At 47.6% G+C, this 15,851-nt stretch overlaps 1 protein-coding gene across 34 annotated transcripts in view; it reads right to left on the bottom strand.

Annotated features, from left to right (window-relative positions):
* Nucleotides 1-15,851, bottom strand: part of CLASP1 (cytoplasmic linker associated protein 1) — a 773,091-nt gene that overhangs the window by 297,651 nt on the left and 459,589 nt on the right. For 22 of the 34 annotated variants that reach the window (XM_063933995.1, XM_063934002.1, XM_063934006.1 and 19 more), the window contains 2 exons: nucleotides 1,873-1,976; nucleotides 1,525-1,548 (listed from right to left, as the gene is read on the bottom strand). In XM_063933995.1, the coding sequence (XP_063790065.1) occupies nucleotides 1,525-1,548; nucleotides 1,873-1,976 (128 nt within the window). The remainder of the gene's footprint in view (nucleotides 1-1,524; nucleotides 1,549-1,872; nucleotides 1,977-15,851) is intronic. The other 12 variants (XM_063933998.1, XM_063934000.1, XM_063934007.1 and 9 more) reach the window with 1 other exon arrangement.

The raw sequence follows: 15,851 nt of genomic DNA, 5'->3' as shown, positions 1-15,851 counted from the left end.
GTTGCCATTGTATAATATATTTGCAGTAAGAAAACGCTTCTAAACCCACTCTCATGTGTCTGATGTGTTTTTCCACCAGCTTCCTGCTTCTGCCTGGTGACATCACACATGGAGACAGCCTATCACCTTCTGTGGTTTGGAAATACCGTTTCTGAGCCTTTCACACTGCACAGTGAAACGGTTCTGAACCGGGTAGGACCCTGCTTTTTAACCGTTTCAAAATACCAGTATTTTGAAAACTGTAAATTCAAGGTGGCCCTTTCACACCGCAGCTAGAACCGTTTAGGAAGGCTGAAAAATCGGCAATTTACCGGGTTAAAGCTGCGGTGTGAAAGGGGTATGTGTCACATATACAATGCAGAAATTATTACAAACAGTAAAACTGCACTGGACTAGCAATACTAAAGTACAAACTGTACCACCAAGTAAAGGTATATAGATATAACAATGCACAGTAAAGACTGAATGTATATCACAGGGTAATTGTACTAACTATCCCTGTAGTAATGCACTAGTTCTTAACCAACAATGTCTAAATGACATGTAGAATACTTAAGTGTCCTGTAAATGCACAACACTGATGATGCAGGCGGCTTTACAGTGGAAACATTGCCCAGCAGTCCCAGAATCAGCTCAGCATGTGTGTAATGGTACCCAAACGCTGACAGGGAGTGAGGGAGACAGAGAGATGCAGGTCCAGGGCGAGAACATTTGCAGTAAATGGCTCCTGGGGCTGGTAGAGGGGCTACAGGTCAGAGCCTTATCCCCTAGCTGGACTTCACCACTGGGTACTGCGGGGCCTATTAAAGTGGATTATGAGGTAATCCGACCTGTGCCCCTTGCCCTGGTGGTCTAGTGGGGTCCCTGTACGGCCACAATGTCCACGCCAGAGCGCGGCCCGTCTCCTAGAGACCGCGGTTTTCAGTGGGTCCCGCCTGGGGGACCATCTTGCCTCCTCCCTATAACGCGGCCACGTGATCCTGGAGAGCAGCGGCAAATGCGTGTGCCTGAAGAGAAACCGGAGCCTTCCTCTGTAAGTATCCGGCAACCAGGGCGCGGGAGTATACATCGCCGCTGGGGGAGGTGAGGGAGCCGCAGCACGATATGTCAGAATGACATATAGCACTTTTAAGTGCCTGTGCTGTAGCCCTTGAAGTCTTCTGTCTTCTAAAAAAGGTATTTTCAGGGCTGCCTAGCGCAGCCCTCCCTGTTAGCCTGCACTGCAGGCGCCAACTTACAAACTGAGCTCCTGTGCACGGAGGCGAGGTTATAGAGGAGGCAGCGCTGTTTATCTTGGAAACAGTCAAAGCTTTTAGCCTGTTGGTGCATCGGATCAAGATCCAGCTCTACAGCCTGATGTTATTACCTGTGGAACCCCAGTGTACCCAGCTGCAGAAAGAATGGACAAGTTAGACCTTCTCTGAAGATATGGGGGGGGGGAGGGTGTTAAAAACTTGAATGCTATATGTAAATTTTTATTATATAACACGTGGACTTTGTTTAACGTAACATAAATGACTGTACCTTGTTCCGGGGATCTCCCAGCAGCTAAACAAGAGATTAAAAGTGTTGTTAGAATTATATTTACAGATGGTGAAAACGGAGATGTTACATAGATTGTGTCATGAGAACATAAATCATTGAACAGAACAGTGACCAGACTCTTGTACAGGTAAAATAAAAGTTAATATAAAGCTGTATTTTGGTGAATGACTAATTACTAATTCTTTTGTTTATCCATAATATTTGCGAGGTTTAAGTTTGAAGCACGAAACTCATTGGTATAACTATTAGCAGAAGGTGGATATTCTCCACACAGCTCCTGGACAGTGGAAATACACACTGATGGAGTGTTGCAGTCATTCCTCTTACCAAAGCATCTGCCACTGCAGCTTCCAGATCTGTACTGGAGCTGAGTACCCTCATTGCATTCACGGAGGACGGTATCCTGCCAGATTGTCCCATTCCATAGCGATCTACGAAACATAAAAAAAAACAAAGTAAAGATTCGAAGCCATTTGTTCCTGTTACAGAATTCCACAAGTTCAGACTTTTGAGGGCAACTGACAGGCAAAATCCCCACTGCAGCATATTCTCTTTGTACATCAAGTGAGCTGTATAAAATTTCTACACTCCTGGCTAGCTTTCCCACCACTTTCTTACAGTCCGTACTTTGCATTTTACTTATACAGTATGTCGCTGGATGCAATAAGGAAATTTATAGTAGACCATTGTTAAATCTCTTTCGGCGAGGTACAATGGATTCCACAGGGAATAACATCAGGGTGCAGAGTTGGATCTTGATCCGAGGCACCAACAGGCTAAAGCTTGGACTGTTCCCAAGATGCATTGCACCGTCTCCTCTATAACTCCACCTCCAGGCACTGGAGCTCAGTTTCGTTAACCAGTCCAATGCAGTAGCAGGCAAAGAGACGGTAGATGTTAGTCACATTGAACCACATTCTCACGACAGGAGAAGGGACTAGCGGCTAATGCCATACAAACCCAAAGAAGCTAAGTGCGTCAGGTTAGCGCCCTGTGGAATCCAGTGTACCTCGAAGAAAGAGATTTAACTATAGAAAGTCTAACATAAATCTCCTTTTTTGCAGCGGGGTACACTGGTATTCCACAGGGAATAACATCGGGGATGTCCTAAAGCAGTTCCTCATGGGAGGGGATGCACTGTAGCGGGTACAAGAACCCGGTGTCCAAAGGAAGCATCCTGGGAGGCGGAAGTATCAAAGGCATAGAACCTGATAAACGTGTTCAATGAACACCACGTAGCCGCCATGCACAACTGTTCAGCAGACGTGCCTCAGCGGGCCGCCCAAGAAGGTCCAAGAGACCGGGTAGAACGGGCTTAGATAGCAGCAGGAGCTGGGAGTCCAGTCTGCACATAGGCTTGTGCAATCATCATTCTAATCCATCTGGCCAAGGTTTGCTTATTCGCAGGCCAGCCACGTTTGTAAAAACAGAAAGTACAAAAAGGATATCTGACCTCCTCAGGGAGGCAGTCTTTTCTACGTAAATAAGTAGAGCCCGTACTACATCCAAAGACCGCTCTTTGGAGGACAAACCAGAAGAGATAAAACGCCAGAACCACAATCTCTTGGTTAAGGTGGAAAGATGATACCATCTTAGGTAGATAACCAGGGCGAGTTCGGAGAACTGCCCGGTCACAATAAAAATCAGAAAGGGTGGACGACAGGACAGAGCGCCTAAGTCCGACACCCTCCTAGCAGAGGCAATAGCAAGCAGAAACACGACCTTAAGCGCAAGATGTTTAAAGTCCTCAGACTCAAGAGGTTCAAATGGAGATTCTTGTAGGGCATTCAAAACAGACAGATCCCATGGAGCCACAGGAGGGACATAGGGAGGTTGTATCCATAAAACACCCTGAGTTAAAGTATGAACTTCAGGGAAAGACACAATTTTCATCTGAAACCACACCGACAAGACAGAAATATGAACCTTGAGGGAGGCCGGACGAAGGCCTAGGTCCAGACCCTGTTGCAGAAAAGCCAAAAGTCTGGAAGTTTTGAAAGTATATGCATCATAATTCTTACCAGCACGCCAGGTGAAGTAGGAATTCCAGACCCTGTGATAAATCCGTGCAGAAGCCGGCTTACGGGCCTTCAACATAGTTTGAATAACCGCCTCAGAGAATCCCTTGGCCCTCAGGAGTGAAGCTTCAAGAGCCACGCCGTCAAAGTCAGTCTGGCAAGGTCTGGGTAGATACAAGGGCCCTGAACGAGGAGCTTTGGGCGGTGAGAAAATAGAAGAGGACGCTTTATCGAGAGACGATGCAGGTCTGAGAATCAATGCCGTCTGGGCTACGCTGGAGCAACTAGAAGTAGTATTCCTCTTTCTTGCTTGAACTTCCGCAGTACCCTGGGTAGGAGTGACACTGGAGGGAACACGTATGGCAGCCGAGAGTTACATGGAATTGCCAGTGCGTCCACAAACGCTGCTTGAGGATCCCTTGTCCTTGATCCGAAGACCAGAACCTTGTGATTGTGTCGAGACACCATCAGGTCTACATCTGGTAGGCCCCACTTGTCCACTAGGAGTTGAAAGACTTCTGGATGAAGGCTCCACTCTCCGGCGTGGACGTCCTAACGACTGAGGAAATCCGCTTCCCAGTTGAGGATTCCGGGAATAAACACTACTGATATTGCTGGCAGATGGCATTCCGCCCAACGTAGGATCTTTGATACTTCCAGCATTGCCATGCGGCTTTGAGTGCCACTTTGATGATTTATGTATGCCACCATTGTGGCGTTGTCGGATTGTACTTGAAAAGGCCTGTTCTGTACTAGAGGCAGGGCCAGTGTCAATGCAGTGAACACCGCCCGCAATTCCAGAATCTTTATCGGGAGGAGAGATTTCTCCCTGGTCCACCGACCCTGGAGAGAGTGTTGCTCCAATAGTGTGCCCCAACCCCGCAGACTGGCATCCGTTGTCAGGAGGACCCAGTTGGAGTTCCAGAAGGGACGGCCCCTGCTCAACTGTTGGTCCTGTAGCCACTAGCTCAGTGACAGACGAACCTCCGGAGTCAAGGATATCATTTGAGACCTGATCCGATGAGGCAGGCCATCCCACTTGGAAAGGTTTAACCTCTGCAGAGGGCCGGAATGAAATTGAGCGTACTCTACCATGTCGAAAGCAGACACCATGAGGCCTAGTACTTGCATCGCTGAGTGTATCGACACTCTTGGGCGAGAGAGGAAATATCTGATCCTGTCCTGAAGTTTCAGGACTTTCTCTGGAGACCAAAACAATCGTTGGTTGTGTGTCCAGTAGAGCCCCCGGGTGCACCATGCTCAGAGCAGGGACCAGCGAGGACTTTTTCCAGTTGATGAGCCACTCGTGGGCATGTAGGAATTGGACCGTCAGTTCCAGATGACTGAGGAGAAACTCTTGGGAGTTCGCCAGGATCAGCAAGTCGTCCAGATATGGCAGGATCCTGATTCCCTGATGGCGATGAAGAGCCGTCATCACGGCCATGACCTCGGTGAAGATCTGCGGGGCTGTGGCCAATACAAAAGGCAGTTCCTGGAATTGATAATGTAGGTTGCCAATAGCAAACCGCAGATATTGCTGATGAGACATGTTAATAGGAATGAGCAGGGGGATACCATATACAGTAGTCTTCAAGTTCCATGGCCAATACAATAGAGCGCAGTTTCCATACGGAATTTGGACACACTCACAAATTTGTTCAATGATTTGAGGTTGAGTATAGGCCGGAAGGACCCTTTCGGCTTCAGAACTAGAAACAGGGTTGAATAGTAACCCCTGTCTCTCTGAGACAGAGGTACCGGGACTACCACTCCTGCATCCAGGAGGTATTGTACAACCAAATGTAGAGCTCGCATCCTTACAAGATCCGCAGGTGTAACCGTTGTGCTAAACTGGTGAGGGGAACGTCTCTTGAAAGAGATCGCGTACCCATGAGAGACAACTTCCCGCACCCAGGCGTCCGAAGTGGACTCTAACCATGCATGGGCAAACTGCAGAAGTCGGCCTCCCACCCACCCTGGGGTCCCCCAGGGGGAGGCCCATCCAGTCATGCAGTAGGCTTGTCTTGTTAGATAGCAGGCTGACGGGCGACCCAGGATTGTTTAGATTTAGGTTTAGTGGTTTTGGAAGCACGAGCCTGTCGCATATACGCCTGACCCTTTGCTTCTCCAGGAGGACAAAAGGTGGTATTCTTAGCCTTCGGAACAGAAGGATTAGTATTTGGGAGACACACAGTCTTGGCAGTAGCCAAGTCAGTTACGATCTTGTTCAGATCCTCCCAAAATAGGATGTCACCCTTATAAGGGAGTACCTCCAAGGTCTTCTTGGAGTCCAGGACCACCTTCCAGGACTTCAACCACAGAATTCGACGAGCCAGGATGGACGTAGTAGATGCCTTGGCCGCCATTACACCTGCATCAGAGGCCGCCTCCTGAATATAGTGGGAGGCTGTAGTAATATAAGACAGATACAATCCTGAGGCAGCTTATTCTCAATTGCCTGAACCCATGCTTCAATACCTTTCGCAGCCCAGGAGGCTGCCATAGTGGGTCTATGTACAGCACCAGTGAGGGAGTAAATAGACTTCAGGCATCCCTCCACACGCTTATCTGTCGGTTCCTTCAGTGAGGTGACAGTGGTGACAGGCAGAGTAGAGGACGCCACAAGACGGGCGACATGAGAGTCCACCGGCGGTGGAGTTTCCCATTTGTTACTCAACTTCGCAGGGATAAGATAACAAGCTAGCATCTTTTTAGACAGGGAAAATTTATTTCCTGGCGACGACCAGGAGTCCTGACGTATGTCAATTAAGTGATCAGAATGTGGTAAGACAACCTTAGCAACCTTCTGACGTTTGAACTTGTCAGGTTTCTTAGACACAGCAGTAGTCTCAATTTCATCATCTATTTGAAGAATTAATAAGAATTTACTTACCGATAATTCTATTTCTCATAGTCCGTAGTGGATGCTGGGAACTCCGTAAGGACCATGGGGAATAGCGGCTCCGCAGGAGACAGGGCACAAAAAAGTAAAAGCTTTAGACTAGCTGGTGTGCACTGGCTCCTCCCCCTATGACCCTCCTCCAAGCCTCAGTTAAGATACTGTGCCCGGACATAATAAGGAAGGATCTTGAATCCCGGGTAAGACTCATACCAGCCACACCAATCACACCGTACAACTCGTGATCTGAACCCAGTTAACAGTATGATAACCGTAGGAGCCTCTGAAAAGATGGCTTCCAACAATAAACAACCCGATTTGTATGTAACAATAACTATATACAAGTATTGCAGACAATCCGCACTTGGGATGGGCGCCCAGCATCCACTACGGACTATGAGAAATAGAATTATCGGTAAGTAAATTCTTATTTTCTCTGACGTCCTAGTGGATGCTGGGAACTCCGTAAGGACCATGGGGATTATACCAAAGCTCCCAAACGGGCGGGAGAGTGCGGATGACTCTGCAGCACCGAATGAGAGAACTCCAGGTCCTCCTCAGCCAGGGTATCAAATTTGTAGAATTTAGCAAACGTGTTTGCCCCTGATCAAGTAGCTGCTCGGCAAAGTTGTAAAGCCGAGACCCCTCGGGCAGCCGCCCAAGATGAGCCCACCTTCCTTGTGGAATGGGCTTTTACAGATTTTGGCTGTGGCAGGCCTGCCACAGAATGTGCAAGTTGAATTGTACTACAAATCCAACGAGCAATCGTCTGCTTAGAAGCAGGAGCACCCAGCTTGTTGGGTGCATACAGGATAAACAGCGAGTCAGATTTTCTGACTCCAGCCGTCCTGGAAACATATTTTCAGGGCCCTGACTACGTCCAGCAACTTGGAGTCCTCCAAGTCCCTAGTAGCCACAGGTACCACAATAGGTTGATTCATGTGAAACGCTGAAACCACCTTAGGGAGAAATTGAGGACGAGTCCTCAATTCCGCCCTATCCGAATGAAATATCAGGTAAGGGCTTTTATAGGATAAAGCCGCCAATTCTGATACGCGCCTGGCTGAAGCCAGGGCCAACAGCATTACCACTTTCCATGTGAGATATTTCAAATCCACTGTGGCAAGTGGTTCAAACCAATGTGATTTTAGGAACCCTAAAACTACATTGAGATCCCAAGGTGCCACTGGAGGCACAAAAGGAGGCTGTATATGCAGTACCCCTTTGACAAACGTCTGAACTTCAGGCACTGAAGCCAGTTCTTTCTGGAAGAAGATCGACAGGGCCGAAATTTGAACCTTAATGGATCCTAATTTTAGGCCCATAGACAATCCTGCTTGCAGGAAATGTAGGAAACGACCCAGTTGAAATTCCTCCGTAGGGGCCTTCTTGGCCTCACACCACGCAACATATTTTCGCCAAATGTGATGATAATGTTTTGCAGTTACATCCTTCCTGGCCTTGATCAGGGTAGGGATGACTTCATCTGGAATGCCTTTTTCCTTCAGGATCCGGCGTTCAACCGCCATGCCGTCAAACGCAGCCGCGGTAAGTCTTGGAACAGACAGGGTCCCTGCTGGAGCAGGTCCTTCCTTAGAGGTAGAGGCCACGGGTCCTCCGTGAGCATCTCTTGCAGCTCCGGGTACCAAGCTCTTCTTGGCCAATCCGGAGCCACGAGTATCGTTCTTACTCCTCTCCTTCTTATGATTCTCAGTACTTTTGGTATGAGAGGAAGAGGAGGGAACACATATACCGACTGGAACACCCACGGAGTTACCAGAGCGTCCACCGCTATTGCCTGAGGGTCCCTTGACCTGGCGCAATATCTGTCCAGTTTCTTGTTGAGACGGGACACCATCATGTCCACCTTTGGTTTTTCCCAACGGTTTACAATCACTTGGAAGACTTCTGGATGAAGTCCCCACTCCCCCGGGTGGAGGTCGTGTCTGCTGAGGAAGTCTGCTTCCCAGTTGTCCACTCCCGGAATGAACACTGCTGACAGTGCTATCACATGATTTTCCGCCCATCGGAGAATCCTTGCAGCTTCTGCCATTGCCCTCCTGCTTCTTGTGCCGCCCTGTCTGTTTACGTGGGCGACAGCCGTGATGTTGTCCGACTGGATCAATACCGGTTGACCCTGAAGCAGAGGCCTTGCTTGACTTAGGGCATTGTAAATGGCCCTTAGCTCTAGGATATTTATGTGAAGAGACGTTTCCATGCTTGACCACAAGCCCTGGAAATTTCTTCCCTGTGTGACTGCTCCCCAGCCTCTCAGGCTGGCATCCGTGGTTACCAGCATCCAATCCTGAATGCCGAATCTGCGGCCCTCTAGAAGATGAGCCTTCTGTAACCACCACAGGAGAGATACCCTTGTCCTTGGAGATAGGGTTATCCGCTGATGCATCTGAAGATGCGATCCGGACCATTTGTCCAGCAGATCCCACTGAAAAGTTCTTGCATGGAATCTTCCGAATGGAATCGCTTCGTAAGAAGCCACCATTTTTCCCAGGACTCTCGTGCACTGATGCACTGACACTTGTCCTGGTTTTAGGAGGTTCCTGACTAGCTCGGATAACTCCCTGGCCTTCTCCTCCGGGAGAAACACCTTTTTCTGGACTGTGTCCAGAATCATCCCTAGGAACAGTAGACGTGTTGTTGGAATCAGCTGTGATTTTGGGATATTTAGAATCCACCCGTGCTGACGTAGCACTACCTGAGATAGTGCTACTCCGACCTCTAACTGTTCCCTGGACCTTGCCCTTATCAGGAGATCGTCCAAGTAAGGGATAATTAATACGCCTTTTCTTCGAAGAAGAATCATCATTTCGGCCATTACCTTGGTAAAGACCCGTGGTGCCGTGGACAATCCAAACGGCAGCGTCTGAAACTGATAATGACAGTTTTGTATCACAAACCTGAGGTACCCTTGGTGAGAAGGGTAGATTGGGACATGGAGATAAGCATCCTTAATGTCGAGAGATAACATATAGTCCCCTTCTTCCAGGTTCGCTATCACTGCTCTGAGTGACTCCATCTTGAATTTGAACCTTTTTATGTAAGTGTTCAAAAATTTTAGATTTAAAATTGGTCTCACCGAGCTGTCCGGCTTCGGTACCACAAACAGCGTGGAATAATACCCCTTTCCCTGTTGTAGGAGGGGTACCTTGATTATCACCTGCTGGGAATACAGCTTGTGAATAGCTTCCAATACTGCCTCCCTGTCGGAGGGAGACGTTGGTAGAGCAGACTTCAGGAACCGGCGAGGGGGAGACGTCTCGAATTCCAATTTGTACCCCTGTGATACTACCTGCAGGATCCAGGGGTCCACTTGCGAGTGAGCCCACTGCGCGCAGAAATTCTTGAGACGGCCCCCCACCGTGCCCGAGTCTGCTTGCAGAGCCCCAGCGTCATGCTGAGGACTTGGCAGAAGCGGGGGAGGGCTTCTGCTCCTGGGAAGAGGCTGCATGGTGCAGTCTTTTTCCCCTTCCTCTGCCCCGGGGCAGGAACGAGCGGCCTTTTTCCCTCTTGCCCTTATAGGGACGAAAGGACTGGGTTTGAAAAGACGGTGTCATTTTCTGCTGAGAGGTGACCTGGGGTAAAAAGGTGGATTTTCCAGCCGTTGCTGTGGCCACCAGGTCCGATAGACCGACCCCAAATAACTCCTCCCCTTTATACGGCAATACTTCCATATGTCGTTTGGAATCCGCATCACCTGACCACTGTCGCGTCCATAACGTTCTTCTGGCAGAAATGGACATCGCACTTACTCTAGATGCCAGGGTGCAAATATCCCTCTGTGCATCTCGCATATATAGTAATGCATCCTTTAAATGCTCTATAGTTAATAATATACTGTCCCTTATCCAGGGTATCAATATTTTCAGTCAGGGAATCCGACCAAGCCACTCCAGCGCTGCACATCCAGGCTGAGGCGATCGCTGGTCGCAGTATAACACCGGTATGTGTGTATATACCTTTTAAGATATTTTCCAGCCTTCTATCAGCTGGTTCCTTGAGAGCGGCCGTATCAGGAGACGGTAACGCCACTTGTTTTGATAAGCGTGTGAGCGCCTTATCTACCCTAGGGGGTGTTTCCCAACGTGCCCTAACCTCTGGCGGGAAAGGGTATAGTGCCAATAATTTATTAGAAATCAGCAGTTTTTTATCGGGGGAAACCCACGCTTTATCACACACCTCATTTAATTCATCTGACTCAGGAAAAACCACTGGTAGTTTTTTCACACCCCACATAATACCCTTTTTTGTGGTACTTGTAGTGTCAGAAATGTTCAATGCCTCCTTCATTGCCGTGATCATGTAACGTGTGGCCCTACTGGACATTACGTTTGTCTCGTCACCGTCGACACTGGATTCAGTATCCGTGTCAGGGTCTGTGTCGACCATCTGAGGTAACGGGCGTTTTAGCGCCCCTGACGGTGTCTGAGACGCCTGAACAGGCACTAATTGATTTGTCGGCTGTCTCATGTCGTCAACAGTTTTTTGCAAAGTGCTGACATTGTCACGTAATTCTTTAATTACTACCATCCAGTCAGGTGTCGACTCCCTAGGGGGTGACATCACTAACACAGGCAATTGCTCTGCTTCCACATCATTTTCCTCCTCATACATGTCGACACAATCGTACCGACACCCAGCACACACACAGGGAATGCTCTGATAGAGGACAGGACCTCACTAGCCCTTTGGGGAGACAGAGGGAGAGTTTGCCAGCACACACCAGAGCGCTATATATATACAGGGATAACCTTATATAAGTGTTACTCCCTGTTATAGCTGCTGTATTTATATATTAGCTGCCAATAGTGCCCCCCTCTCTGTTTTACCCTGTTTCTGTAGTGCAGGACTGCAGGGGAGAGTCAGGGAGCCGTCCTTCCAGCGGAGCTGTGAAAGAAAATGGCGCTTGTGTGCTGAGGAGAAAGGCTCCGCCCCCTTCACGGCAGCCTTTTCTCCCGCTTTTTTCAGGAAACTGGCAGGGGATAAATGCATCCATATAGCCCAGGAGCTATATGTGATGCATTTTTTTTAGCCATATAAGGTTTTTATATCGTTTTTATTGCGTCTCAGGGCGCTCCCCCCCAGCGCCCTGCACCCTCAGTGACCGGAGTGTGAAGTGTGCTGAGAGCAATGGCGCACAGCTGCAGTGCTGTGCGCTACCTTATTTGAAGACAGGAACGTCTTCTGCCGCCGCTTTCTCCGGACCTCTTCGCTCTTCTGGCTCTGTAAGGGGGCCGGCGGCGCGGCTCCGGGACCCATCCAGGCTGAACCTGTGATCGTCCCTCTGGAGCTAATGTCCAGTAGCCAAGAAGCCCAATCCACTCTGCAGTCAGGTGAGTTCGCTTCTTCTCCCCTTAGTCCCACGATGCAGTGAGCCTGTTGCCAGCAGGACTCACTGAAAATAAAAAACCTATTTAAACTTTTACTTCTAAGCAGCTCAGGAGAGCCACCTAGCTTGCACCCTTTTCGTTCGGGCACAAAAATCTAACTGAGGCTTGGAGGAGGGTCATAGGGGGAGGAGCCAGTGCACACCAGCTAGTCTAAAGCTTTTACTTTTTTGTGCCCAGTCTCCTGCGGAGCCGCTATTCCCCATGGTCCTTACGGAGTTCCCAGCATCCACTAGGACGTCAGAGAAAACTTAATAACCTTCACAAGGTCAGGATCATCAACCTGGGTTGTAGATTCCTCATCTGAAGCAACTGTATCAGTGTCTGATGGATCAGTATTTTCCCCATCCTCATCAGAAGAATTATCTGAAATATTAGTGGATTGTGAGGAAGAAATGGCCCTTTTAGATGACCCCTTGGCCCCAGAGGGGCAGACTTATGTCTAACCAAGGTTCGATTTAATTGTTTTAACTGGGTAGACAGAGTATCCGCCCAGGGCGAATTAACTACAGGGACAATATGCGCCTGCAATGGCACAGGAGGTCCCACAGGGGGGTGCACAACGTGTCACAAGTGTACTGAACATACTTGAGAACGCTGCCCAAGGTGGGTCTTGGTTGGCCACAAGTACTGCAGGGAGACTGGGTGTATGGCACTCAGCGCCTGAACTAGCAGCTAAAACTTCCCCCTCAGGTAAATCCGTGGTGTCAGTACTGCAGGATGAAGAAGCGTCTGCGGATTTCCCGCCCTGTGTAGCGGACATTATAGGGAATGTAGCCGTAGGGCGTAACAGTACAATATAGCCATACAAACACAATATCTGCAAAAAAAACCGTATGTTATGTGACAGTAAACACAGGACACAAAACAGGATTTAGGTGGTATGAGGTGACTGAAACACACAGTAAAAATACCAAATGGTATATTCTGTGTAACACTCATATTTATATATATATATATATATATATATATATATATATATATATATATATAGAGAGAGAGAGAGAGAGACAAGAAATGGAGCACTCACCAGTCTTTTCTTAATAAAGTGTCAGCAGAAGTTTATTGCCCAGACAGCATAGTATGACTGTACATCACAGTCCAATGTGATATTCCAGAAGTAAGCTCAAACGTTTTCGGTCATATTAGACCGTCATCAGGAGACAAACATCATTCAAAAGCTGTCATGTCATCATAGAGAAATACCATCAGCCTATCTGACCCTGCCTCACCGGCCCCTTATCTACCCACCATTCAATCATCGGCGCCAAAGTGACGTCATAGTGTGGGCGGAGTTAGCCCGTATTATTCAAAGTACTCTAAAACACATCACATCACAATATAAATCCCGCACCAATAACCCCAATAGTGCTCGTACCAGGGTCAGTATAGTTAACCCCCATAGCCAGTACAATTTTCGCTGTCTGCCTCCGGATCCACACATTGATCCACGTTGTGTCTCCTAGCGGTTGCCAAGCAACCATATCCAGGACCATCCCATTATCCTCATGACCCAATCGCTGTCAGAGCGCACGCCAGCGGAAGTGACGTATCGGGGCGGTTGCCAGGCAACAACCCGGATACTTCCCGATAAGCGTGTTACGTGTTCAAAGATGACGTGTTCCAGGGGGTTGCCAAGCAACGCTTGGACGCTTCCCCTGTTCAGATCTCCGTAGGCGGAGATAACATCAGACAAATGGTTGCCATGCAACCGCCGCTAGGCGTCCCCAACTATATTCATAACATAAAACCCACTCCATTACATCAATTCAACAGGATATATATTTTTTGGACGTAACTGTATTTCGGAATGGAACAAAGCTGGGGTCCACATTATATAGAAAGGAAACGGACAGAAACATTTTCTGCATGCGACCAGCAAGCATCCACCTACTCTCAAGGCAAGTCTCCCTGTGTCCCAGTTCATGAGGGTTCTCCGTAACAATACAAATTCTGACACAGCGGAAGCCCAAATTGTACAAATGAAGGAACGGTTCCTCGAGAGGGGATACACGAGAAGTGTTGTTGAGAACTGTCTCACCAAAGCTAGGTTGAGGCTTCACCAGAAACGTGATTGCAAACAGAATCGTATGATATTCGTAACACAATATGATGACATGTCTCCTGTAATCTCTAAAACCATTAAAAAGCATTGGCCGCTACTTAAGTCTGACCCGAAATTTCAAGGCACTCTAACTCCGCCCACACTATGACGTCACTTTGGCGCCGATGATTGAATGGTGGGTAGATAAGGGGCCGGTGAGGCAGGGTCAGATAGGCTGATGGTATTTCTCTATGATGACATGACAGCTTTTGAATGATGTTTATGTCTCCTGATGACGGTCTAATATGACCGAAAACGTTTGAGCTTACTTCTGGAATATCACATTGGACTGTGATGTACAGTCATACTATGCTGTCTGGGCAATAAACTTCTGCTGACACTTTATTAAGAAAAGACTGGTGAGTGCTCCATTTCTTGTCTCTATAAGTGGATCCCCTGGAGGGTTTTCGTGGATGACACCCCAGCCGTTGCTTCAGTGTGTACACGTGAGTGCGACTTCTCCTACATATATTAAGGAAATTGGATCCTTTTTTGGAACTGTTTTCTGGTCTGACACCCGTGGATTTTGAACTTTTAATATATTGATTTTTTTATCAAGCCATTTTTTGATCGTTATGGTTGACTTTTCTATGACAAAAGAAATCTTTTTAGCGCATTGGTCCCGTGTTCCCCTTAGGTGCTGCTCCACAGTAATATATGTCTGTCTTTAGGTTATGCATGTTTTAACTTAATCCCATTGAGTGTTCTGTGATAAAGTACTCATATATACCATACATTATATATGTGAACACCTGTACTATCTGGTGCCATTTGAATATTGATTTTCCTTGTTCTCTACCTGGGTTGAAAGCCCTGAATCCTCTTCTCTTACTAGTGTGGTATAGTTAGAACTGTGGTTTACAATATGTCTCAGCCTGAATGTATTTTGTTTGACGAGGATCTCTTGTCAGCTGCTGAAAATCAGCTGGTATCACTTACTGATGACGATGCCGAAAAAGTATACTTTGATCACTTTGAGTTTACTAGGCTCCCTGATGAGAAACCAACAGATTTGGTCTATAAGATTACACGACTTAGAAGGAGAGAAACTGAGTTGACACTCCATGGTCAGTTCTTGTCGGAGTACCACAGGTCCAAGAGGATACCCAGAGGATTCCGCATCACTAATACTCCAACCATTGGTAGAACCAATGCTGTATTTTGCAGCAAGTGGTGCGGGGTCCTCAATAAGTGTTCCTTGGACCTGATTTTATTAGTGATTGAGGAAGTTGGCATCGAATTGGTGAAGGTACGTGATGAGATTACGAAATTTGAGAAATCCTACCTGACGACACTGAAAAATGATAAAACCGAGAACTGGTGTGAAAAGATCCAGACCCAGATTAATGCTTATAAGGAGGAGTTGGTCTCCTTCAAGCGAAAGAAGTTGCAGACTGTAACCAATGATTACGCAACTCATAATGTGTATAGATGGTTATCAGGTAGTTCTAATAGTGGCAGAAAACAGAGAACATATCGACCACAGAGATATAGGGCTAAACCTGGAGTTGATTCTTCCACGTCGCAGTCTGCTTCAGACTCTGAACCTAGTGCTCCACTCCCTCCGAGTGGTTTTTTAGGCCAGAGAAGGGCAGGCAACCCTGGAAATTACGTAGACCACACCCGCGGAGGGGGGGATTCAGGCGGAAGAGGTCGGAGGAAGTAGATACAGGATGTATATTTAATTTATCTGATCATGTTCTATCTAGGGCTGAAAGCTCCCTTCTGACTTTGGGGTTGAGCTTTGTACCCTCCTCTCGACATGATGAATTTAATTTTGCCGTTGACCACTTTACGTTTGGTAGAAAATTGAGGATACGTGAATTTTTTATGGATAAGGATGAGACTGGGAGATTTGAACAGGCTGGTACTCAATTTTTGAA

Source organism: Pseudophryne corroboree, chromosome 7, assembly GCF_028390025.1.
Source record: "Pseudophryne corroboree isolate aPseCor3 chromosome 7, aPseCor3.hap2, whole genome shotgun sequence".
Lineage (NCBI taxonomy): Eukaryota > Metazoa > Chordata > Amphibia > Anura > Myobatrachidae > Pseudophryne > Pseudophryne corroboree.
This window is presented reverse-complemented; position numbering and strand designations above follow the sequence as displayed.